Source organism: Lygodium microphyllum, chromosome 2 (assembly GCF_053477565.2).
Source record: "Lygodium microphyllum isolate KBCC chromosome 2, Lygodium_microphyllum_v1.1.10, whole genome shotgun sequence".
Taxonomy (NCBI): Eukaryota; Viridiplantae; Streptophyta; class Polypodiopsida; order Schizaeales; family Lygodiaceae; genus Lygodium; species Lygodium microphyllum.
Window position 1 is genome coordinate 82201981 of NC_141136.1, and position 25929 is coordinate 82227909.

Genomic DNA, 25929 nt, shown 5'->3' on the forward strand with positions numbered 1-25929 from the left:
AAAACCTGAGGATCTTTCTTTAATTTATTCTGGTTTAAAGCATTGAATAGAATGGTCAAGTTTTCTTCTTCCAGCTTTATTTCAGTATGGCTATGTTGCTAGTATGTGGCTGGGTCTTGCAGCATTTCAGAAGCTGGGACTGGACTGTGCAAATTGGACAGAACCAGTTTATGCTGACTTGCTAAGGTAGTCTGCTGGCTATGTACTGTGTGGTTTGACCACATTGTTATGAAATCTTGCAATGAAGTGGGGCTTATAAATGACTGGATGCTATAGACAAGCAGGTGGAGATGAAGAAAGAATGCTATCATTATTTTTTGAAAGGGTAATGCCGCAGTTCCATTTTGTTATATTTTAGTTTAGTTTCTGCAAACATAAGCTTTCATCAAAGAAGGCAGGTGAAAACATAATTTAGTCTGGAAAAGTGCTACTTATGGAAACAGATAACTATCGGTTGTTTGATGTTCTAACCATTCATCTGATGGTTTGATTAGATTGGCTGGCCCATGGCTTTACCTACTGATCAGAAAGATGCCTTTGTTCAGAATCTGATTCATGAAAAGGTTAGTGGGGTACACAAAGGCCTTTTGATAGAGTTGCTTCTGGTATTAGCTTTGCTGTACACATATCTAGGGTAACTTCTTCCTGTTTTCTGCATGTGTACTGTGGAAAATAACATTTTGACACCCATATTCTGATCAATGGACAGCAAGTAGCTTTACAAGAGAGAGTTACTGCTGGTAGCTTGTCTTTACGCCCAGGAGTTGAAAGGTCATTTCTGTGTTTCCTCTCTTTAATTTTTGATATGCCTTTCATATGTAGTTTTTCTGGACCTTGTTAGTTATATGCCCAAAATTTTCATATCATGAAAGCTGTGCTTTTACTGGCAGTGCTTGTGATGTATTCGCATGGATTTTTACATGTTTGCTGCAAGGTGTTTCTTAGGGCCATGAACTCACTTGACAGCATCATCTTCTTGGACTGGATTAGATACTTTCTTGACTTATTGGCTCATATGTTGAATGCTGTCTAGTTGGTTAGATGCAACAATTAGTCCAACAACTCTACCTTTTGTCGGGGATCTACTGGATGATTAAATGTTTTCATCCTGTTCCTTTGTTCCTGCTGAGCTTTTAGAGAGTGTTATGGCATTTTCTGGGAGGCAATGCTCGACAGAACTGAATTTTCAAAATCGGCATCCTTTCTTCAGAGTTCATAATTGCAGGATCAGTCACATGACTGCAGATCCATGTTCATGATTGAGCAGCTAGCCACATGACAGAGCAGCGAGCCAGGATTCTTAAGAATTAGTCACCACCATGATTTGTTTAAATAGCTTCCTTTCCAAGCCAAATTTGCAGCCTGGGATTTCCCCTGCTGCTGAAAGCACAAAAGACGGAAATCAATTGGTAATTAGAAAGGTAAGTCCCAGGATCAGAGAAATCTGATGCAACATCAAGATGCCATATCATCATGACACATCAGCATTGCCATGCCATCTGACATACAGTATGAAGGTACAGATTTGCAGAGAAAATGAGAGTGCATGAACATGACTAACACGCAGTGCACCTAGACAAGAAAGCAAATGAAGAGATGACTGAAGATGGGTTGCCACATCAGGACCAACCACCACATCCTTCCAAAGGTTTCCAAATTCAAGGGGGGATGAAGACACTTTTTTATTAGGATTCGTCTCAGGTGTCTTCAGATCTAGTCATTATAGACACCTTATATTGAGAAAAGTTCTTTTTAAGGGGCTTGCTGCTGTTGTGCATGCACCTGTTTTTTTGGGTCATTACTATGACTACGTACAGAGAATCGAACTTGCTCTTGTTTTGTCTAAGATCTGTTTAGACATCAGTGGTCATGGCTGAACATCAAAGTTCTCCAAGGCATCAGATTGTTCCATAATAGGAATTGGATGTACTACATTAGGACACTGATTGGACATGTTACCAAAATTGTGAAGCACTTGACATGGAGCAGATACAAAAGAGAGGGAGATCTAGAATGAGGTATCACTATCGTCATCATCATTAGTACCATCTGCATCGGAGTGCTCATCAAGAGAGTTTGAAGATGGCTCCTCGGAGGCGAATGGTGAGACACTTGCGCTCATCCTCATTGATGAGGTTACCATTATCATCAAATGACAGCTCCCTAGGCAGTGCACTACTCTCTTGACAAGGGGGGAATGTTATCATGAGGCACAAGATTGGAGCTACTAGACTCTACCTCACATATGTTTGCAAAGCACTTGAACCACTCCTCATTGATGGTGAAGGATGTCAAATGATCAAGCCCCTACTACTGACTACTCAAACTCCTTGCCCATGAGTACACTAATTGAACTGTCAGCTACCATTAGCTCTGTATAGAGTTCTGTAAATATCAACTTCATCGCCTTTGCAGATGAAAGGGCAACTGTGGGTTGCTTCTTACTACTCCAAGAGATAGCATCTACACCCAAAGTAAAGCAATAACCAGCTGTTCAACATTTCCAGCCGAGTTGGAATCTGTCTAGACCTATAGAACAAAGGCTGAATCTCTTGTACCTACTGAATAATAAATACCTAGGTTGGGGGTCCCCCTCAGGAATTGCAAAAGGCTCTTGCCAACAAACTAGCTTGGATTCACTCATGAAATCTACAAGCAAACCAACAGTAAAGCACAAATCACTAAATATTTAGAAGCCATATTAACGATCCAATCAACTGCATGTAGTGGATAGCATTTGCCATTGATGAATTTGCATGATCCTTTGGAGTTCGGTTCCATGGGAGTAGAAATAGATCAATATCCCTCTATCTCAAAGGTGGTCAAAAGCTTTTGCATATACCATTGTTGAGAAATGAAAATCCCTCTCGGATTTTGCCAAACCTCATGATTTAGGAAGAAGTGGAGTCCCATATTCGTAATCTCGAACATCTCACATGGTGCCTTCTTTGTTTGCTTGACCTTTTGGGCATGGTCACCTATTAGAATGAGATTATCCACATGAAACAAAAACAAAGCGTGTCCTCCAGTTAATGTATGGACATACAATTGAAGATTAGGAGCCGAACACTAATACCTTGACTATTCTTGGAGGAACAAGTCTATCTTCTCATTCCAAGTATGTGAAGCGTATTTGAAGCCGTAAAGGGCCTTCTTCAACTAAAACCAGCCTTTCTTTTGGGATAGGATGGTAAATAACCTAATTAAGCACTTAATTATAGCAATTAACAAATTTACAAAAATTGAAATACACACTTTACCATACAATCTTGGACATTGAATAGCCTGTTGGCCCCAAAACTAGTGTCTCTTGCAGTATTTCTTTAACTTTTACTGCAAATGGATGGAGTACAATTGAGATCCTTTGACTTCCTCTGCTACTCCATGTGCCTCTTGCTATCAAAATTGACCAACAAGTCTCCAAATCAATTTGCCCCTTGGTTTGCTTGGGGATTGGCCTTCACTCTTTGCTTGAAAAACAAATTGAGTCCCAAATCTAATATTGGGCTGGTTGGCCTCTTGAATCTCCCTAAAATTTCTCAATTTCAGCTGTTGGAATTCAAGTCCTAGGCCTTCAATTCTGAGCATGCATCTTGAGGCGCTTGTCAAAATCCTAATTTTTGCTGTGAATTAGGGTTTACAGTAGAGATGGACTGAATTTTCTTCATTTGATTTCTCACATTGCTGGGAAATGGTGGGATAACTTGAGAGATGGTTGGGGGATGATAGAGAATGCTGTAGAGAGAGAAATTTGAGAGTCTTATCGTGAGAAACAGTGAAAAACTATTGTTGTCTTGCTTAAGCAGCCATGGAAGCTGTCACCTATAGGTTAAGACCACTAGAAAGACTATTGCCCCATCCTATATGCTGTCATCTGCAGTTGAAGGACCTTGGGCTGCTGTCACCTCCTCCTGGATGGCTCCAAACTGTTGTTACACATTGTAGACTGATTCCTAGTGGCTATAAATCACATCAGCAGCCTCTCCTTGCTCTCTAACAGCCTCTTTTTCTCTCACAATGGTTGGAATGGACTTCCACTAGCCCCTAAAAACGTTTTTCCTACTTGCATAGGCAATTTTTTCTGAGTGATAGCCTTCTAATCTCATTTTCTAGCATTATTGAGCTTATTGAATTAATTCTCAAAATATTGATTTAAAAAATTAATTTAATGATTATTCTAGTGCTCAGAATATCAATTTCATCAACCAATAATTCAATTGGCTAGGTCAATTAGTCTTCCAAGTATCCTTGAGCAATTATTGATCCTTAGACTGTAATTAATGCTTAGTCTCTAATGTCACCACTGACATTAGTGACCAATAAATTGGTCTAGGCTTAGATCTAACACTGGGTACTACCTAGTACCTGTCATCCATAACTTACTACAACTTTTGCCTTTGACATCTACTGCATCCTCTAGGTCTTTGACGTGTTACCATGAAATAATTGCCATGTGCATCACATGTGCTAAATAACCTTCCACATTTGATCAATATCTTAATCAAATGTCATCGACAAGATTAGATTATCTCGAAATTTCAAGCCCCGTGACAAACCTTCCCCTTGAAATTCGTGCAATTATCCTCGATTGCACTGCATTGTGCCAAAGAAAAAGCATACTGCACTAAAATTTTCATAAGGTATTATAGTTACAACATTGGCCATTAATGTATGCCCTAAACTTGCTGAAAATTTCTAGCCAATATAAACATGACATAAATTTGAAAAACAATCTAGGATTGTTGCTACAAACCCATTAGATACATTCATAACTCATGTTTCTTAACTGTTTTGACTTCAAAACCACAGTAAAGCATATTTTCAGCATAAACCATGGCCGAAGCTCTCGATGGCATTTATTGACATGTTGTTATTCATGGAGCCAACTGTAAACCTTTGAAAACTGAGCATAATCTGATCATAAATTGATCACTTGTTGATCTGAGAACTGATCACAAGCTGTTGCAAATGTGATCCCAAAATGATTAACAACTAAGCTAAAATTGATCAGAATTCTTGCCTTAAAACTAAGGTAAAAACTCATGCCAAACTAATCATAAACTGATGCAAAAGTAAAGTTTCAGTGCCGGGTGAAACTCATACTCATTTGCATACATCTCACAACGACTAGTACATTGAGTAGTGACCTCATGGTAGACATATTGTCAGCTTAGTAACTTGGATGCATACTGAATACATACGAGATCCACTACATACGAGAGGTGTCCACAACCGGCAGAGTGGAAGCGCTATCTCCCCCTTGAGCATCAGACAATACTTTGTGGACCCTTGCTCTGCTAAACCTGATTGAGGTCGAGCGCTGTCCATAACTAGCAAAGTGGAAGTGCTACCTCCCCCTTGAGCATTAAGTAATACTTTGGACCCCTACTTTGCTGAACTTGATTGAGCCCGTATTGAAGTCGAGTGTAACTTAAAGGCATCTAGGTAAAGTTGTAACTGTCGAGCTAAAATATGCATTACTTGCTGATTAGCCTCTTAAACAGCCTCAAAACACACTAAAAATGCTCTTTTAGAGTAAAACCGTAAAACGGGGAGCGGTTCGAGAGAGTTCAATGGAAACCCTAAAACGAGTAGCGGTTCGAGAAAGTTTAGTGGAAACCCTAATTTTTGGGGCGCCCTTCCACATCTATAAATAGATAGGCTGCTCCCATTCAGCAATCACCCTTGTTTTGTAGGTTACACCAGCCCACACACCTTTTGCTGCTGTCGGCGCCTAGTTTCCAGTCTGCAGCCCACCTGCATCAGGTGCCTAGCCATCATCGACTGCAGCCACATCATCGTCAGCCTGTCCATTGCTGTAGGCGACAGCTCTCAGCTGCTGGCGACTGCTCCAAACTGTCCCAGACTGCTGTTCAGCCTGCTGTCCATCATCTCCAGGGTCAGCCAACGTGCATTTTCAGCATTGCAGGTCTTGACACTCTCAGACACTGTTTCAGCCTGCTGTTTACAGTAGAATGTGTACAGTTTCCAGCCCTCGATCGGTGGTATACTGCTGCGTTTACCAATTTCCAGCCTCTAGACTGTTGCATTTTGGTGACCAGCCTGCTGCCATTCACTATTCAGCACTCCTACACTCTGACTGGTGGTCATAGGCTTGGGATCCATCTTCGGTGGACGTCACACTTCGACATTGCTCTGCCCTTGAGCACACTGTACACTCTTACATTCATTTACAGCATTCATTCACTTTAGAGTTGTGTTCTCTCTCTCCCTTCTTCTGTTTGTGTTTGAGTTTTGAGTTTTGCGTTTAGGGTTTGAGTTTTGTCCTCTGTGTTTGTGTCTGTGTCTTTGTGTTTCTATTGTGGTCATACACTCTGTGTGTCCTCAGTGCAAACCCTAGTACTCTTCTTAACATGGTATCAGAGCCACTCTTGTAAAGAGTATTGTGCGGCTATTGTTGAGAGCTAGTCTTTGTGCAAGGCACACAATACGACTCGTAACCGAATCACAATGTCCCAGACACCTTCTTCTCCAGTTCCTATGATGTCTTATGAGGCTTCTTCATCATTGGAGGCCCTGAGACGGCATTATGGACTCGGTGAGGAGGACGACACTCCACCTTCACCAGATTTCACTAACATGACAGAGGAGGACTTTGAGGAGTACTATTGCAATAAGTACGGTGATGTTTACACCCCTCCTACCAGTTTTGCTACCACATTCGGACTGGTTGGTGAGGTTGGCCACCTCTCCGATCATGGAGGACATACAGCATTCGGAACGTTTGGCGATCCATCTTCATCATCTCAGCGAGGTCCAATGTCAGGTTTGTATAATTCTTTTGTTTTGCATGAATCGAAACCCTCGCCTGTTTCTTCTTTTGAGGTATAGGATACGGAAGGCTTTACGTATGTGAACTTCAATAGAGGGGGCTCACGAAGCAGCTGAAATTCAGGTAGATCTACAGCTTCTGTTTCATTTGAGCATATCACACACACTTTTCACTTCCCTCCCATCTCACCCTCTTCTATATCACACCTCTCATCATATTTCCAAAACCTTGGATTATACTCCACATGTGCATCACACACCCTAGGGGTTGGATCTTCCATCTCTGCTCCTAGCACCTTTTCCTTCTCCACCCCATTCTCTACCTCTTTGCACCATGGTACTTCGTTAGGGGGAATGCCACCCTTTAACACAATGCCTCTCACCTTTCAGGAAATGAGCACACCCATCACTCCTGGGTCAACTGTGATGGGCATCCCCCTCACTATCCCCAGCTTCACATCTCCCATGACCACTTATATGCTGGGGTTTCCACCCTCAGCTTATGGTGCGTCTTCACACTCTCCTTGGGTTACACTTACGCAGGGATTCCCATCTTCTGCTCCCCGTATTCCCATCCCATCTCCGTGGGTTCCTCATGTGGCTACCATACCCATGCCTAGTTAACCCATCCCTACCTATGGATCCACCTTGCACACTACCCATATGCCTGGTGGGTACTCTCAGGCCCATTTCCAAGTGTACTCCACTCCCCTATCCTATCCCCACTACACTTTTTCACACTCCATCTCCGAGCACTACCACTCCTGTTGCAATGGCCAAGAATGTCTTCATGGATAAGTCACGTTTTAACGGGTTAAATTTCACTACTTGGTCGAATTTCATGCAACAAGTGCTTGAGTCTCAGGGTCTTTGGGACCTCGTCATTGGTGTAGAGTCTATGTTGGACCCTCGACTAGCTCACCCTGACCTCATCCGTCAATGGAGAGTCCGCAATGCTACAACCAATGTTGAGCTGATGCAGGGATTGCTTCTTGAGTTTCACTCTCAGTTGTAGTACTTCCTGCTCGCGTCAGAGCATTGGAGTCACCTTCTCGACCGCTATGCGGCTCGTGATCGTACTTCGGCGCATCAATCTCGACTTTGAGCTTCAAGAGTCCGCAATGCTACAACCAATGTTGAGCTGATGCAGGGATTGCTTCCTGAGTTTCACTCTCAGTTGCAGTACTTCCTGCTCGTGTCAGAGCATTGGAGTCACCTTCTCGATTGCTATGCGGCTCGTGATCGTACTGGGCGCATCAATCTCGACTTTGAGCTTCAAGAGTTCTCTCTTAAGGAAGGGGATGATCTGAAAGTCAAGCTGGCTGACTATAGGCAGTTACTTGCCGAGTTCGCCACCACTGGCTCTCCAAAGTCAGATGATGATCAGGTTACATTCTTCTTGAATAAGTTGCCCGCAAAATACTTCGATTTCATTCAACACATTATCTCCCAACCTCGATTGTCAACCTTCTACGAGTTTCAGTGCCAGTTCTTGCGTTACGCAAGGCTGCATGATCAAGTCCATAAGAAATCCTCATCACAGCCTTATTCAGAGCAGAGGGGGTTGGTTGCTTCTTCTTCGGGAGGGAAAACCACCAGTGGCAAGGACTCGCTAGATGCGAAGGCAAGCCAATCAAAGGGTGACTCCTCTTCCTCCGATGGAACCAAAGAATCAAGACCTATTTGGTAGCAACTCCCTAAGAAAAACCAGTTTTGCACAGACTGCCAGAGAGTAGGCTATGTGGATGAGGAGTGTCCCTCCAAGGCCCAAGGTCTTCCACCTAAAAAGCCTCAGCAGACCGCTATGACTTCACAGTCTAGTGGGGCTACGTCTTCCACTGCTGCCCCATCTGCTCCTCCAGCCCCCACAGCGACTGCTAGACATGTGGCACCCGGACAGCGTCAGTGGCCATCCTTCTCTACTCCTGAAGGATTGGTTGATTGGTTTGTAGTTTCCGATCCCATTGCACTTCATGCATCTATCTCACCTTCCTCCCCAGCTGGTCAGGTGTTTCCTTGGCAGAGCCCTGCTACTGGACGTACGCGATGGTGGCCACCTTCTTAGACTAGCATGTCTCTAGGTCATTTCGGATACTCTAGGTCGGTCTAGCATTCATTTTTCGCCCTCTTGGAGTCGGGCCCATAGAATTTTTGTCTCTACATTTAAAGTTTTCCACTGCGTTTACTCACACACACATACACATTTGCATCTTTGCACTTGTTCCTTCAGTTAGCTTTTCATTTTAGTTTAGATTTGTTTTTGGAGCATCTCACTATTGACCTCTGTGATTGCAGACTTTGATCTCCTTTGCAGGTTTTGTTTTCGGTGCAGGGCTAACATGCAGGTTTGCCCAGTCTTAATTGGGCTTGAGACTTGGGATGTGCGCCGTTCCTTCATGGCTTCATCATCCTTGGAGTTTTGCTCTTTTACCAACATGGAGGCTTCCCCTCCCGAGACGGATCGTGCAATATCTCTCTTGATGCTATCATGGCGGTGACTTCTATCTAGCTCTTCCAGCTGGGATGCTTCCTTCTCCTTTTCATTCCTTATGGTCCTCGGCACCACACGAAGACTGGCATCAGGCTCCTCTTCCTTCTTCGGCATCTACATCCAGGTTGAGAGGGGGTTTCTACCCTTCTTGGTATTCTACAGGCTTCAGCACTTTGTCTTCGACATTGGCTTCTCCCCCTTGTTGTACCTTACCCTTTGCATTGCATGATTTTATCATCTTTGTACTAGGGCACTTGGGCAAGTGAACAATTTTCCCATGAGGGACACTGTCCAAGTGGCACCTGCTGTATGATCATTCTTCAGCAGTAGCATACTTTGTATCTCATTGTGCAGAGCATCACTTGAGCGGATCCTAAGCTGTTTTCACCGGCGGCTGTTGTTACTACACCACCATCCTTCTTCATCACATGGATACCTCATCACCTACTTTTCCTCGTCATTGACACCTTGAGTGGATGGGTTAGCTTGTACTATTTTGTGATGTGTTGGGTGTACCCTCCCTACTCCCGTCTTCTGGGTCACTATTCCTCAATCGGCCGCATCCCATAAAATTTACCACACTTATTTCAAAAAAAAAAAAAAATCACACACATAAAAGTTCCATGTAGTTCCATCCGCCTTTGTAGGGCTTGGTAGACCACTAGGCAGAAACAAAAGTTTCATGTAGTTCCATCTGCCTTTGTAGGGCTTGGTAGGCCACTGGGCAGTCGACGTGCACCCTTTGTCCGATGCCCTGTTCTCTCTGGGGTGACTACTTGGATTCCCTTGGTAAGATAACCATTGCCTCTGTAGTCTTAGTAGGCCACTGGGCAGCCGACGTGCACCCTTTGTCCGATGCCTTGGTTGCTTTGGGGTGGGACGCCTTGGGGTACATAAACATCACCATGGCTGGCCTAACCTTTCGACTTAGTTTTGGGCTTGAGAGGGGGTGTTGAGCTAAAATATTAATTACTTGCTGATTAGCCTCTTAAACAGCTCCAAAACACACTAAAAATGCTCTTTTAGAGTAAAACCCTAAAACGGGGAGCAGTTTGAGAGAGTTCAGTGGAAACCCTAAAATGGGGAGTGGTTTGAGAAAGTTTAGTGGAAATCCTAATTCTTGGGGTGCCCTTCCACATCTATAAATAGACAGGCTGCCCCCATTCAGCCATCATCCTTGTTTGCAGGTTACACTAGCCCACACACCCTTTGCTGCTGTTGGTACCCAGTTTCCAGCCTGCAGGTCGCCTCCATCTGCTGTCTAGCCATCATCGACTGCAGCCACATCATCTTTAGCCTGTCCATTGCTGTAGATGACAGCTCTCAGCTGCTAGCGACTGCTTCAAACTGTCCCAGACTGCTGTTCAGCCTGCTGTCCATCATCTCCAGGATCAGCCAACGTGCGTTTTCAGCATTGCAAGCCCTGACACTCTCAGACATTGTTTCAGCCTGCTGTTTACAGCAGACTGTGCACAGTTTCCAGCCCCTGATCGGTGGTACACTGCTGCGTTTACCAGTTTCCAGGCTTCAGACTGTTGCATTTTGGTGACCAGCCTGCTGCCATTCACTATTCAGCACTCCTACACTCCGACTGGTGGTCACAGACTTGGGATTCACTTTAGAGTTGTGTTCTCTCTCTCCCTTCTTCTGTTTGTGTTTGAGTTTTGAGTTTTGCGTTTAGGGTGTGAATTTTGCCCTCTGTGTCTGTGTCTGTGTCTTTGTGTTTCTGTCGTGGTTGTACTCTCTGTGTGTCCTCAGTGCAAACCCTAGCAGTCTTCTTAACAATAACAACTGAGGATGGTCTGCCAAATCATCCTCTTTCATCCGCTTTGCATCTATGGGTGAAACAATGCTGAAGCTTCACCAAGAAGCAAATAGAAACTTTACCTCTAACTGTACTTGTCTCAAAACGTCCACTAGGTTATAGGCCTTTTTCCCCTTAAGCATTGCGATGCTTTATACTTTCACATTGCCGCAATTCCAACTTAACTAATATGCAATATTGCATCCAGTTGATTAGCCCCTCATGTGTACCTGACATGCTAGGAGTACAAGATGGATAAGTAAACATTCTTAATTGCATACTTTGGACCATTGCAATCTGAGTATGCATAGGAATTTGCTACTACCAGCTATACCAAGATACATTTTTCCATACATTGCATGCATTACTAGCTACGTTTTTTTCTCATGAATAACACTATACAAAGTATTTTTATGACCAACATTAGTACCATGAGTCCCAAACACATTGTGATTTATATATGTATTGCCAAACTTGCCACTTTGTGTCCCAACATCATGCCAACATTGTTATACATGGGGTTATGCATACTATCAGCCTTACTCGGATAGATTGGGCCTTGCACACCATGCATTGGTTGTTGCATATAATAAAGAGTTGTGTCATTTATCCCCATATGCAGTCCTTGACCCACCATAGAATGGAAACTAGTGCTAGCACCAAAGTATCATGGCTGCTCCAAAATTGCATGCATACCCTACTATCCAAAAATCATTGGATTGTCACTTCCAAGTTGGCCTTGCATATGCATCAATTGCCCCATTGGCATCATTTGCTTATGCTCACTACCCACATTTAGAACATCATGCTGTTGTATTTGCTCTTCCTTCAGTGCATCTTGCTGTCTCGAAGCTCTCGAAGATGATTTCCTCTTCATGCCTTTGTTGCCCTTCTCTAAGGGTTCAAAAAGCGCATAAACTAAGAATCATTTGGCAATTGCATAATTGTTTCAGCTATTGTCCTTGCTGATCTTTAAACTGGTCATCAAATTCCTCTTCCTCTTGGTGATCATCAGCTTCTAAAGGTCTAGAAGGACCGAGATTTTGGTCTAAATCAACATTATTAGCTTGCTGTTTATGTTGCGTACCTTATCCAAGATTGGGAATTGCATTTTCCCCAACACTTTGTGAATTTTTAGATCAAGAGGTATCATCCCTACTTGATCCCATCTCACTATCTGAAGACGTTCTTGTTGTAATGCTTAGCTGAATACAATTTTAATACTAGAGCAAAAATTTTGATCTTCAAATATGTGTCTCTTGTGTTGAGAAACCCTTCACCCATAGGCGTTTAGGGTTTCATAGTGGACAACCCCAAAAAGGGGCTGGGCGCCCACAGTGGGACACCACCATAGATACGTGACGCTCTCCTTCCGGGCACCATCTTAGACAGTCGACGTTCTTTCTCTGGGTGCCACCCTAGACAGTCTCTTGCCTATTTGATATGGCCGATTCATTCAGTCCGTCACTTCTTCCCCTGCCTCTTCATTGCCCTCACACCCCTTGAGGAGGACATTGCAATTTGTTGTTCGTGGCTGTCTTCATCATCTTCCATGTGCTATGGCACACTTGTTCCCTTGTATCACATTCACTTCATGATTCAGATCTTCATTATTCCATTCATCAGATTTTCTTCTCTCTTCTCTTCTCTTCTCAGTATTTGCTGAGTTCACTCTGTGTTCCTCCCCACCACAAACCCTACTGTCTCGCTAGTACGTCGTCTTTTGAGATGGTATTAGAGTTGGATATGCTCAAACAGTAGCAAAGATCCTCCACTCTAGTAAGGGCAAAAACCGGTGGTGGGTTCGGCATTCACTTCTCTTCTTCTTGAGCTGCATCAACATCCTAACTAGCGGTTGCTCCCTCTCGCGTTTGTTGTTTTCCAGCTTGCGTTCAGGGCTGTTGTTGCCGCCTCCACCTCCCAGTCAGTTTTGGTGGCTCCTCCCAGATTGTTGGCGGATCCTCCCTATTGCTGGCAGCTGTTCTCTTTGCTGGCGGCTTAGCCAGATTGTTGGCAGCTATTCTCTGCAATCTGGCGGCTATTCTCTACAACCCGATAGCTTCACCATACTGCTGTACCTTGCGTTTTTCTACTAGTTGCAACCTCTTATTACTACTAGCATCCTCCTTCCACTGGCAGTTCAATTCCAGCCCTTCCACTGCCCTCCTAGCCCTTGAGGTGGACATTGCAGTTCATGGTTCGTGGCTAGCCTCTTCCTTCTTCAGCAAGGCACATTGGTACCCATGGCTTCTTGCCCAACAGATGACCAGTCTAGTGGGTGTTTCTACTGTGGCATGAACGGTCATCCCACCGAAGATTGCTGACTTCGACCTTCGCTTCCCACCTCCCCGGAGTATATGCGTCTCCCACATGGCACTTCCTATGCCACCTCTCCTTTCTGGGCTACAGAGATCATTCTACATCAGCTATTGGAGTATTATGCTCAAGGCAATAAGTCGCAACCGACGCGTACTAAGTCCTTTTGAGCACATAGAGGCTCTAAGACCTCCTGGAGACTATCCCATTGTGCGGAGGTTTCCCCCACCTACTTCCGAGTACAATGGCTTTCACAGCTCACATCTCCTTCACAGTCTACTCCACTGAGAGTCCACGACTGCTCCCCACCCTTGACTCATCCTGAGCCCCTTTCTTCCCCACCCTCTTCCACTCAAGTTTGAGAGGCCACTTCCGGGTGCTTTCCGGCTACTTCTTGCGAGCCCCAGATACCTTCTTCGGTTCGATGGGTGGCACTTTCTTCGTCATCAGATGCCTCACAGTCTGTGAGCCATGAGTGGTTGGATTTCTTGTCTCTCTCAGATTGGGATTTAGAGGGGGATTTTCTTACTTCTCCCTCAGAGAGGGGGACTTCCAGTTCTTCTTCGGCTTCACAGGGGGCTCCTGCTTCTACTCCTTCTGATTCAGAGAGGGACCCTATGTACCATGAAGTTCTTTACACACCACCACCTTTCACTTTCGAGGAGTGGCTCTCCTTTGAGTAGTCATTTTCTCTACTCATACCCAAGATCTAGAGGATCTACCTAGATCGGGGCCCTTGGATCTTCAATAGTGACTTGGTTGGTGACTAGGCCTTCGTATTTCTTCTAGCGCTGAGTCACAGAGCTAGTGGCTTCTCTCTCAAGGTTGAGTTTCGGGTTCTATAGCTCATCCTGTCTCTTGATTATCTTCAAAGGTCTCCTTTTAGGCGGTATTCTCAAATTATAGGGTGGATCTTCTTCGTCCCTTGGTCAACATGGAGCCAACTCCTGAGATCAAGTACGGGTATATCCTTATGGTTCTCGGCACCACACAAAGTTTGATATTTCCCCTATGCATTGCATGTTTTCATCATCTTTGTACTAGGGCGCTTGGGCAAGTGAACAATTTCCCCACGAGGGACATTGTCCAAGTGGCACCCGCTGCATGAGCATTCTTCAGCATGTAGCATTGCATCTCCACCTCACTCTTCTCTTGTTCCCATTTTTGGGCCTGAGAGGGGGTGTTGAGAAACCCTTCACCCGTAGTTTAGCGTTCTGCATTTTGCTTTAGGGTTGTGTTTTGTGTTTAGTGTTTTACAGTGGACAGTCTCAAAAAGGGGATGAGCGCCCACAATGGGGCACCACCGTAGACATCTGGCATCCTCCCTTCGGGCGCCACCCTAGACAATTTCTTATAGGCTACCTCTATCACTCAATTTATACTATAGCCTAGGGAGGTTAAGGGGCACACATGTCATTACAAGAGGATGCCACATGGCATGATATGCATGTTGATACATGGTATGATATGCACGTTGACACATGGCATGTTGACATCAGTGATGACATAGGCGATGATGCAGATAACTTCTAGAATATTGTAGAATCTTCTAGAATACTAAAAAAGCTGCAACTTTACAAATGGGGGGTCTTCTAGAAACTTTATCACACTAGGGGCCATTCCAGCTTACATTCCTTGCTTGAGCGTTCGTTAGATTATCCCCTCTTCTAGCACTGAGTTCCACGAGGGGCGGTGGTGTGCTTTTGAATAGGCCTTGGCTTGGTTGGGTGTTGAAGATGAAATTTGTGAACCTTAACAGGAGCTCTTTGAAGATGTGAAGCTGGTTCCCATGTTCGTTTACTTGCATCATAGCCCTTCCAATGGACAAGATACTGTAATCTGCCTCTTGAAATTCTCAAATCCTGGATTTTGTCTACTTCATATTCTTGGTGATCTTTAATTATGGTTGGAGGTGATGGCTTTGGTATTTTCTTCTAGGGGTATTGGATATATGACATGGCTCCAAGGCTGAAATGTGGAATACAAGATGGATTTTTATGGACTTGGGAAGATGGCGATGATAGATGATTGGATTTACTTAGGGAAGAATGTTGGAAGGGCCCAAGTTATTGATAATCTAGTTTCTTGGAGGGGAGAGAAGAATGTAGATCATGTCGAAGAAGCCAAACTTGATCTCTAATTTTGTATGATGAATGTTGCATGTGAATCATATTGTATTTCTCTTGAGCTTGTTCGATGTGTGCTTATAACTCTTTACGAGTATCAAAGAGTATTGAGCTAAAGGTAGCAGCTAGATTCTTCTCCTGTGATCTTACATGGTTGTCTATCCTTGAGTATTGACCATAATTACCAAAGAATGGTGTGATGAGTGGAGGCATGGAAGGATTTATTGCACGCAAACTCAACAAGGGGTAATGGATCCTCCCAATTGTCTTGATGGTAGTTAATTGTGTATCTAAGGTATTGCTTCAAGACTTGATTCACTCTTTTTGTTTGTTAATCCCTCTGTGGGTGATTGGTTGAAGAAAGATTCACTTGTACACCTAGAATTTTAAAAAGGCTTCTCCAAAACCCAGAGATAAATTGGGGGCTGCAATCATATACAATATAATCAAGTAACCCGTAGTGCTGATATAGTTGTTCCAGGAAGAGCCTTGCTATCCATTCTCCATTGATGCTCTTGGTTGTTGGCATAAAGTGTGCCATTTTCGTGAACCGATCAACCACCTCCAAGATAGAATCATACCTCTAGAAGAAGGTAGTTCAATAAACAAGTCCATGGATATAAGGATGACCATGGCTTACTTCAAATAGGTAATGGTTGAAGAAGGCCATGAGGTCGATGATGAGGGATTTTAGCTCGATGGTACGTGTCATAAGAACGCAGAAAGTCATTGACTAGTTTCCACATTTGTGGCTACTAAAAATCCCTTGAAACTAGCATGATTGTCTTGTCAATCCAAAAATGCTGTGTTGAGGGGAGATCATGTTTCTTTTTGAGTATATCCACTTGCAAAGGACCAGGAGGAATATAGAGGAGTCCTTTAACCCCAATTGTTTTCCCCCCCTCCATATTGAAACGCTACAAAACTTTGGAGATATACTCCTGCTGAGATAGATAGAGTAAGCCTTTCGATCTATCTCTGAGTATTCGCATGCCAAGAATGTGATTTGCATCACCAAGATCCTTCATGTCAAAGCTGCCATGAAGACTTTGCTTCAGTGAGTCCAAGGCATGAGTATCCCTGCCAGCAATCGGCATGTTATCTACATACAAAACCAAGATAATCAAGCTGCCATCTGTTGCCTTCTTGGTGTACAAGCAGTGATCCACTTGACTTCTATGAAAGCCTTGGGACTGCATGAATGTATCAAACTTATGATACCATTCTCTTGGTGCTTGTTTCAGCCCATACAAACTCCTTTTGAGTTTACATACCATTTTTTTCTTCCCTTGTTCAACAAACCCTTCAGGCTGCTGCATATATATGTCTTCATGCATATCACCATGTAAAAGCGCAGTCTTTACATCCATCTGTATGAGCTCCATATCCTCAAGTGCAATCAAGCCCAAAAATGGTTCTCAATGTAGTCATCTTGACTGCAGGAGAGAAAATCTCATCAAAGTCAATTCCATGCTCCTGCTTGTATCCCTTTGCAACCAATCTTACTTTGTACTTTGGTGAGGAACCAGAAGTGACCTTCATTTTGTAAACCCATTTGCATGGAAGGATTTTCTTCCCTTTAGGCAACTGCACCAAGTGTCATTTTTTTCAAGAGATTCCATCTCTGACAACATGGCTTTTTACCATTTCTTAATGTCCTGTCTGTCCATTGCTTCCTTGAAGCAAGACGGTTCACCAGAGTCTGTCAGCATGACATAATCAGCCACATTGTTTGCACCAGGAACAAACGTGTCAGGTTGTCTAGTAGCCCTAGACGATCTCCTAACCCAATGGTCATTGTTTGCAGGCTGTTTCTGTAAATTTTCATTTTCAGCATACTTTCCTGGCATTTCAGCTTGCAAATCAACATTAACAGCTTGCTATCTTGGCTGTTCCTGCACATGTAGTGACTCATTATCATGGGCAATAGCTGGCTGATCATTTCTAGCATTATTTCCTACATTTACAGGTTCATTTACAGCAGGTATTTGCTGCTGTACAGCGGGCACATTTTGTTGTCCAAAAGGTATTTCTTCCCGGAATATAAGCCTACGGACCTCCTCAGTCTTTTCGGGCTGTTTGTGCATGTGATCTTCCCGGAAGATAACATCATTGTTGCGTACTACTTTCCTTTTCTCGGGATCCCACAATTTTCACTCTATTTTATCCTCGTCACCATATCCTAGGAAAATGCATTTACAGGACTTTGGCTTAAGTTTGTTGCATTTTTCTTTACGAATGTGCACAAAAGCCAGTAGACATTGCTGTACCCTCTTTCATACGCAAATCCATAAGCTTTTTCAACCAATACACTTTGCTTGTAGCACTCTTTTGTGCATACAGTTCTTCTAGTCTAGTCGATATAGCATATGCAGAATCCAAACCTTCAATGTTGAACAGCAAGGCATCAGAAATTGATAGCTCTATGGTTGAGCGTGCAAGCTCATTTAACTCATCCCAATCGTCCTGCTCCATGTCCGCGGGCTTTGCCCCTTTGGTTTTGATCGGCTTTGCCTGCTTCTTTTGCAATAGGATATTGGAGCACTGCTTTTGCCAAACTGCAAAGTTATGTGCGCCTTCAAGCTTCTTTATGTGGATCAGATTACTGCTGTCATTGCTGACAGCCATGGCTGACAGCCATGATTTTCAGCCGAGATGTGACCAAAAAACAGCAAAAGCAGGCCCAAAACTGTCACTCAAGTGACCAAGGTATGAATAAGTACCAAACAGCAATAAATGACCATGCAGAATCACAGATTTCAGATCTGTTATTAAATTTTCAGAAGCACCAAACCATGTGCTACAACATCCCACAACTGATTACAGCTGTTCCAAGGGCATATGCATCACATTACATGAGAAATCCCAGATTTTAGCTGCGATTTCTATTGTACATATACCCATGCCACATGGGCATGAAATTTGACACGAACGGTCAAAAGCCCCAAAATTTTTGTGCTCAAAGCATCAACCGCACATCTATATTTTCTCTGTCATGCATAGAACATGCCAATTTTGCCAAAATAGAGCAATTTCAGCAAAACCCCCCAATTTTACCAAGTGTTGATGTCTAAATTGCGTGGAATTCAACCTGCATGTATATAAAATGACCAAATGTTGCACAGATTTTACCCAAATTGCAAAAGCCCCAAATTGCACGGGGTCTAATGTGCATCAATGTCGAGAAATTGGGTAAATTTCAGCCCAATTTGCGCATGTACATGAAAAGCCCCAAATGTCAACGATAAAATGTCACAAATTCCTGATATTTCTGAGACAGATATCACTGTTTGTTTTGCTCGCATCAAATTTGGACAAATCCCCAAATTTTTCGGATCCGGTGTGCACAAATTTCAGTGAAATTGAAAAAATTTCACTAAAATGTGAAAAGCCCTAAAATTCTTGGGCAAATGTGCATTGATTTTGCAATTTCTGAGTCAGATTGTCCAGTTCTGCATTAAAGTCCCCAAATTCGAGAAAAGCCCCAATTTTTCTTGGCCAAATTTGCACAAATTTGGAAACTGTGTTTCCATGCATGAATGCCGTCAAAGGAAAGGGGGTAAAAGAAAAGATTAGAGGAAAATTTTTGATTAAAAAAAAAAAAGATTCCTGACCTGAGGTTCATTGATCTGCCGGCCTGTCGCGTGGCGTGTTTGCTGACGACCTAGCCATCACCGTCCGATGCTACATCAACTGTTGCATGGTTTCCCCCACATGTGCCTGCTAGGCCTGTCGCGAACAACGCCGGTCGTCAGCTTGTTTGGTCTTGGTGGCTCCCTGCACGCAATCACTGTACTTGCCCGCCTGGCAGCGCATTAGCTACCTGACCCGTTTGTCGACCTATCGCACGCCCTGTGACACCTGCAACTCTTGCAACTCCTCTTGTCGAGCCTGCCTGCGACACTTCTTGCTCGCCTGCGACACTTGTAACTTCCTCCTCGCCTAGCTCACGCTTGACGTCTTGAGAAGCGTGCAGAACCTGATGGCTCTGATAGTAGTTTGTAGTGGGGGGTTGAGCAGGGAGATTGAGACAAACGGTCGTTACGCGTAGTGAGCGTCAGAGAGAGTGAGATAGAGCAGAGTCGAGAGTGAGTCTGTTTGTAGGTACAATGATGAGAGAGTATCTTTAGGTTTTTAGATAGATATATATGTGTAAGTACAAGTGCTAAGGATGTGTTCACATCCGAGCACATTTAAAGGCACGAGGCCTTTATTCCCAACACTTGCTTGGTGACGATTCAAGACACGAGAAATCATAAAATATTCTAGATTCTTGCAATCCATATAGATAGTGATCTTATGAGGGGTGCCTTCAAGTAGGTGTTGCTAGATCTCCAAGAGTCCACAATAGCTAGAAGTTATGTATCATGCATTTCATAGTTGATTTCTACACTAGAGAATTTTCTTGAGTGAAAAGCTACTGTGGATGAACTCAATTGTTATCACAAATTTAGGATAAAACAGCTCCAAGTGCAAAGTCTGAGGTATCTATCTCCATGATAAAGGGCTTCAATGGATTTGTATGGATGAGAATGGGTGTTGAGGTGAAGGCCTGCTTTAATATTTGAAAAGCTTGTTTAGCCTTTCGATCCCATACAAACTTGTCCTTTCCAGTTAGGTTGGTTAGAGGGGCAGTAATATTAGAGTAATCCTTCATAATGATTCAATAAAAATTTGCAAATCCCAAAAAGCATTGACCATCTCGCATAAATGAAGGAGTCTCCTATTCTAGAATAGTTTGTACTATCTTAGGGCCCATAGATATTCGCTTCTTAGAAATGATGTACCCCAAAAACTCAACTTTAGCTTGATGGAAAGAACACTTTTTCAGCTTTGCATACGAGCCTACTTCCTGCAAATTATTTAACACTATTTTGACCTGATGCTCATGTTCCTCCTGGTTCTTGAAAAAGATCAAGATGTCATTCAAATAGATTACAATAAAGTTGTCCAAGTATTCTTGAATGATATCATTTATTGTATGTTGAAAAACTACTAGAGCATTCGTGAGTCTAAATGACTTGACAACATGTTCAGAATGCCCATACCTTGTGTGAAAAGTCGTCTTCCATTCATGACCTTCCATTATCTTGACAAGATTGTAGGGGCCACCAAGATCTATCGTGGTGAAGACTTTGTCTTTCCCAAGTCATTCAAGGAGTTTTGGAATCAAGGGAAGAGGTAGCGATTCTTGATAGTAATCTTATTAAGCCCTCTATAATCCACACACATATGGAGGGATCCTTTTTTTTTTCTTAACAAATAGAATTGAAGCATATGCTAGAGATTTTGAACGACGCATGAATCCCTTGGCAAGATTCTCATGCTAATTCATATTGGGATAGCTTATATATGGGCGCGAAAGGAGGTTGAGCTCTTTCTTGTAAATCTATTGCACAATCATAAGATTGGTGTTCCGTTAGCATATCCGCATTCTTCTTTTCAAACATATCCTTGAACTCTGTATATTAAGCTAGTAGTGTGTCCAGGCTTTCGTCCTTTGGCTTTTCCATCAGAATTGCATAAATAAAAAAGGATGGATTTTTCTTCGCTTGACATATGAATACCTTTGCCCCAATGTATATTGGTGGAGGATTCTTTCCTTTATTATTTTGCAGTGGCCTTGGTTAAACCTTTCTAGACGTTGGGGGTTATGTAATTCTAGCTAGGATAGCCTAATGACAACGAGACTGTTTGGGCAATGGATGATGTTGAAGTCTATATCTCATACAAGACTCCTTAGGGTAACTTTTATGGGCAAGGTCTCATACTTGATGTCTCTCGAAGCAAGAGGCCGACCATCAATTACTTTTGCACATACCAGCTTTGCTTTCCTTAGAAGTTGTATACCATGTTGCTTTGTCTATTTCTCATCCATGAAGCATGTTGTGGCTCCAGAGTCTAACAAAGCTTGTCCGATTTGTCAGGTGAATCTTTATTGGTAACTTAAAGCTAAATGTTGGATTTGCAGATAGAAAGAGACCTTTTGGGTTTCTTAAAGCTTTGTCTAGCCGTACGGTCTCTACTAAGACTGAACATCGACGTTTTTTGATAGTGATGGAGTACTGGCGCCATGAATTCTCATCCTTCCTTTGTTAGGACAATATTCAGCTATGTGTCCTGACTTGCCGCAATACATGCATAATCCATTAATGCGCCGCCTTTGCTTTTCTTGAGTTGTCAATGGCTTGAATCACGTCATGTCAATTTGCATAGGGTTTGCCTTAGATACTTGTTCTTCTTGGCCAATTGGATCTTCAAAAGTCTTTGTCCTGCTTGAATTTAAGGCGGCTCCTCTTATTTTTCTTGTCTTCTCTCAAATAGGTGGTTGTTGCATTCAATTGCTTGAGAGATAAATTCACTAAGTGCATGCACCTTTGGAATAGTGAGCAAAAGTTCTTCAACATCATCTTTCAATCCCTAACGGAATTGACTAATAAAATAAATCTCATTCGATATTGAATTGCATGTGAGTTGCTGAAATTCTGATGCATATACGGAGGCGGGTCTCGACCCTTGGCGTAGATTTCTAATGTTTGTTTTAGGTACTCTTACTTTGGCTACTTTTCCAGTAGCAATGGGGATTCCTTCTCAAGCAAACCAAGAGAGAGCTATACTTGAGAGAAGAGTTCCTACGAGGTTGACCCGAGAAGCATCATTTGAAACGATCTGGTTGCATATGACCGGAGAAGCATCATTTGAAACGATCTGGTTGCATATGTATAAACAACCATACATGCTAGAGGAAACCTTTGAATCTTGACCTTGTGCCATCAAATTTCTTTGGAGGATTGACCTTTGGTCCTTTCTTATGTGGATCATGGAGTTTGCTAGTATAGTTGATGGACCTCTGGCTTGATATAGGCTTGTTTCTTGAATTTTTTGAAGTTGTCGTTGTAGATCTTGTATAGCTAAGCCTAAAGCTTGTGGTTGCTCGGCTTATAGCCTTGCATTACTTTCTTGAAGCTCTTGGTTTGCTACTGGATGCTTTTTAAAGAAGAAACAATACCTTCCACCACGGATTGCATCAAGACTAGGCAAGATCATGATAGGAGAGTCTTTCCAAGTTGTAACGAGCTCAGCAAGTACTCTTCGAGAGTGATGAGATTGCTCTCACAACTTGCAAGAGAAGAACTTGAAAGAGAAATCGAACTAGAACTTGATTGCAAGATAACTCAATCACAAGAGAACTCGATTATAAGAGAATGCTCACAAGAGCATGGCTTGATTACAAGACAAGACCGATACAAGACAAGACTAGAACAATGCAAGAATAGGAAGAGGGTTTACCTCGTAGGAGCCTTATAATTGGTGTTGGTAGGACTGAAGGGCTTGTAGCCCATGGCCCCTATTTATACTATAGCCTAGGGCGGTTAAGGGGAACACCTTGTTATTACAAGAAGATGCCACATGGCATGGCGTGCATGTCGGCATGACATGCATTTTTGACACATTGCATGCTGACATCAGCAAGGACAAAAGCCATGATGCAGATATGCTGACATCAGCAAGGACAAAAGCAATGATGCAGATATGCTCTAGAATCTTCTAGAAACTTCATGGACTATGAATTGACGCCTATTCTTGTGCCTCTATTACAAGGGTAGCCGAGTTCTATTTATAGGACTCAAGGCCCTATGGTGTACATGTGTGATCACTACTCTTGGACTGCTGGGTTGTAGGTTGATGTGTCCATATACTCGGATGTTGTGGGGTGGTGGTATGGAATGCTAGCTCTTGGGACGTGGTTGCGACCCAATGTGGTGCTAGTTCCAAAGCAAAGGGGTGAGCATGTTTGGCTTTATGGTTGGGAGATGAGTCTTACGTCCAATACCTATATGTTCATGGATATAGCTTGTGTCATGTCCCATGTGCAGGTTTGATCCTAGGTGGACATTTGAAACACCTACTTTGGGTGTGGTACTATAGTACCTTAGGGATTGTACTATCATTCTCACATTAATGGATTTGTCCTTTGAGCAATCTCCTCTCGCTTGCTATTCATGGTTTATTGTGAGAGAAAGAGAGCGAGAGAGGGAGAGTGTCTATGTGTTCATGGACGCACGTGCAATTTAGGATTGATCCAACTTGTTAGACTTATTGTGTTCCTCCATTGTTTTGGTGTGAATGCTCCCTTATCCATTGGCACTTTTTATCTTCTAGTTGGAGAAGGGTTTCCCCCCCATGTGAACACCCATTTTGGGTTACTATAGTACCTTAGGGATTGTACGATGCGAGCTTCCAAAAATCTCCTCTCTCTTTTCACTGTTCACTGTGAGTGTCGGTGTGCACGTGCAGCTCAGCATTGGCCCAACAGCCCCTCTAGTGCTAAGTGGATGCCCGATATGGAAGTTGGGCATAGCTGAAACACGAGACCCAAGTTAATGTCTACAATAGACGATTAGGTCTCTTGCTATGTATTTTTCTACCTTTATGAGGATTGCAGTATTCATGGACTTTAGAGGAAGCCAAAGGAGAAAAGCTAGCCCAATCTTCTTGGGAGTGGCTATTGGTTGTGTCTCCCTTTGTATCCATAAAATTTTTGGTCAATTTTCTTATTAGTTGCTTTTTAGAAGTCTCCAGGTCTGTGTAGACCTTGAGGCTTGAATGTTTGATTGTGCGCAGCATCCCAGAGCTTGCTTTTTGAAATCAGTCACCAGGATGGTGTATGGTTTTGGTCTTTTAGCTATTTAAGAGAAGATGGCAGAAAATGATTTCATTTAGCAGTAAGGAGAATTAACAGTCTAAACAAACCAAGTTTATGAAGCAAAAATATGAAAGGATCCTTTTGTGCAAGTGTGATGAGGACCAGTGCTTATGTTAAGATGAGCTGATGGTTACTCTTTGCAGCTTTTGTAAGACTGTTTATGGATTGTAAATCTCATAGAATGTTTTCGGGCTTTCTAACATAAGTACTGCACCAACTCGATCTACACATAAGTGATCTGTCCATGATCTTTATTTCAGTTTTGTGGATGAAGTGGTTGAAGCAGGCATCCCTCTTGTGGTTCTTGCTGCATACAGTAAAAGTGGAGAAATTGTTGCAAGGTCAGTGCAACTTTGTTTTTACTTGATGTGTGTTTGTAATATTGGCACAGAACATGTTATGCCATGGAAGGATGCACTTTAAAAAGATTGGTATAGTACTATATACATTATCCAAATTTCCATTGAGCTCAGCTAGACCTACAAATTGAAGAGGTTGATGATCCATGAAGGTGAACTGTGAATGCTGAGAGCCTTGAATCTTTTGCAAGATGTCTCGGCAATACTAATATGTATAAAATCTGTGTCCATCCCTAGTGTATGCTTGTGCTGGAATTTTGTGGAGAAGGATGTCCTGTACTACCTGTAAATTTTTCATTACTTTAAGCATTCAAAGATTTTGCTCTGTTGATGCTCTTAAAAGTTCTAATATTCTGAATACAAACTAAGTGTTGAAGAGGAAGCCAGCTTGTTTAAGTTTACCATGAAAGAGACTTCAAGTTTTTTGAACATTTGAGCATCACTTGGCATAAAAAAGTGAACTGTTTAATTTATTTAGGATAGCATAAAGATGAGGTAAAATGGCATCAACTTGGTGCATTGTCTCGTAGAATATTCAGGCCAGCTGCTACAAGTGTTAGTTGCTCTATTTCAGTTGACTCTAAGATAATTGGGCAGTAGTTCGAGCAGATTCTGAATTCACCACTGTCAAGTTCACACTTTTACCTGATAATGTTTACTCATTTGTACTCCTCTAGCTACTCAAATTTACCTGTAAGATCTTTACGTGTTGGAATTTTTATGATGTACAAATCTCCATGGTCTGTTGCAATTCTAGTGGGGAATTGATAGTCTATAGTGCTATAGGACTATCATTGCAGGTCCTAGCATCATTAATGCTGCTTGGTTTGTGCTGCTTTATATGACTTTACTTCGTTTTACATATAGTTGGGTAAGTTGTCATGGAGAATGCATCCTATGAGCTTATCAATGGAGTTTGGCTAGGGTTGCAAGAGCACCAGCATAGGTGAATTTTTTTTGCATCATGGAAGCATTCTATCATGGTAGAAACTGATGTTGATTGATCCCCTTTTTTCTATTGTAGCAACTAGTACATGAAGGACATGTTTTAAGGCCTGCCCTGCATTTTGCACAATTTGGTGACCAAACATGCTACATCAAGAGAAGATTTAAATAAAAATGTGAATATGGGTTGAGAAGAGGTTGGGCAGCTACTCACGAGAAGGGTATGGCAGAGAGAAAGAGAGATTCATTAACATCGGATAGTGGTCAAATGGACCTACAAGATATGAGCAATATGGTACACTCGAAGTGCTGTTCAATTTCCCTCGTTTGTAGGTCAGAGCTTATCACAAAGGACAACTAAGTATGACTAAATTGCAAATCAAGCCATA

General features: G+C 42.7%; 1 protein-coding gene across 1 annotated transcript in view; it reads left to right on the plus strand.

Annotated features, from left to right (window-relative positions):
* The window catches only part of LOC148039944 (Haloacid dehalogenase-like hydrolase (HAD) superfamily protein), a 102343-nt gene that overhangs the window by 35397 nt on the left and 41017 nt on the right, over positions 1 to 25929 (plus strand). Inside the window, exons 3-7 of the mRNA XM_087695408.1 lie at positions 86 to 186; positions 277 to 325; positions 495 to 563; positions 710 to 771; positions 24497 to 24577. Of these exons, the coding sequence (XP_087551534.1) occupies positions 86 to 186; positions 277 to 325; positions 495 to 563; positions 710 to 771; positions 24497 to 24577 (362 nt within the window). The remainder of the gene's footprint in view (positions 1 to 85; positions 187 to 276; positions 326 to 494; positions 564 to 709; positions 772 to 24496; positions 24578 to 25929) is intronic.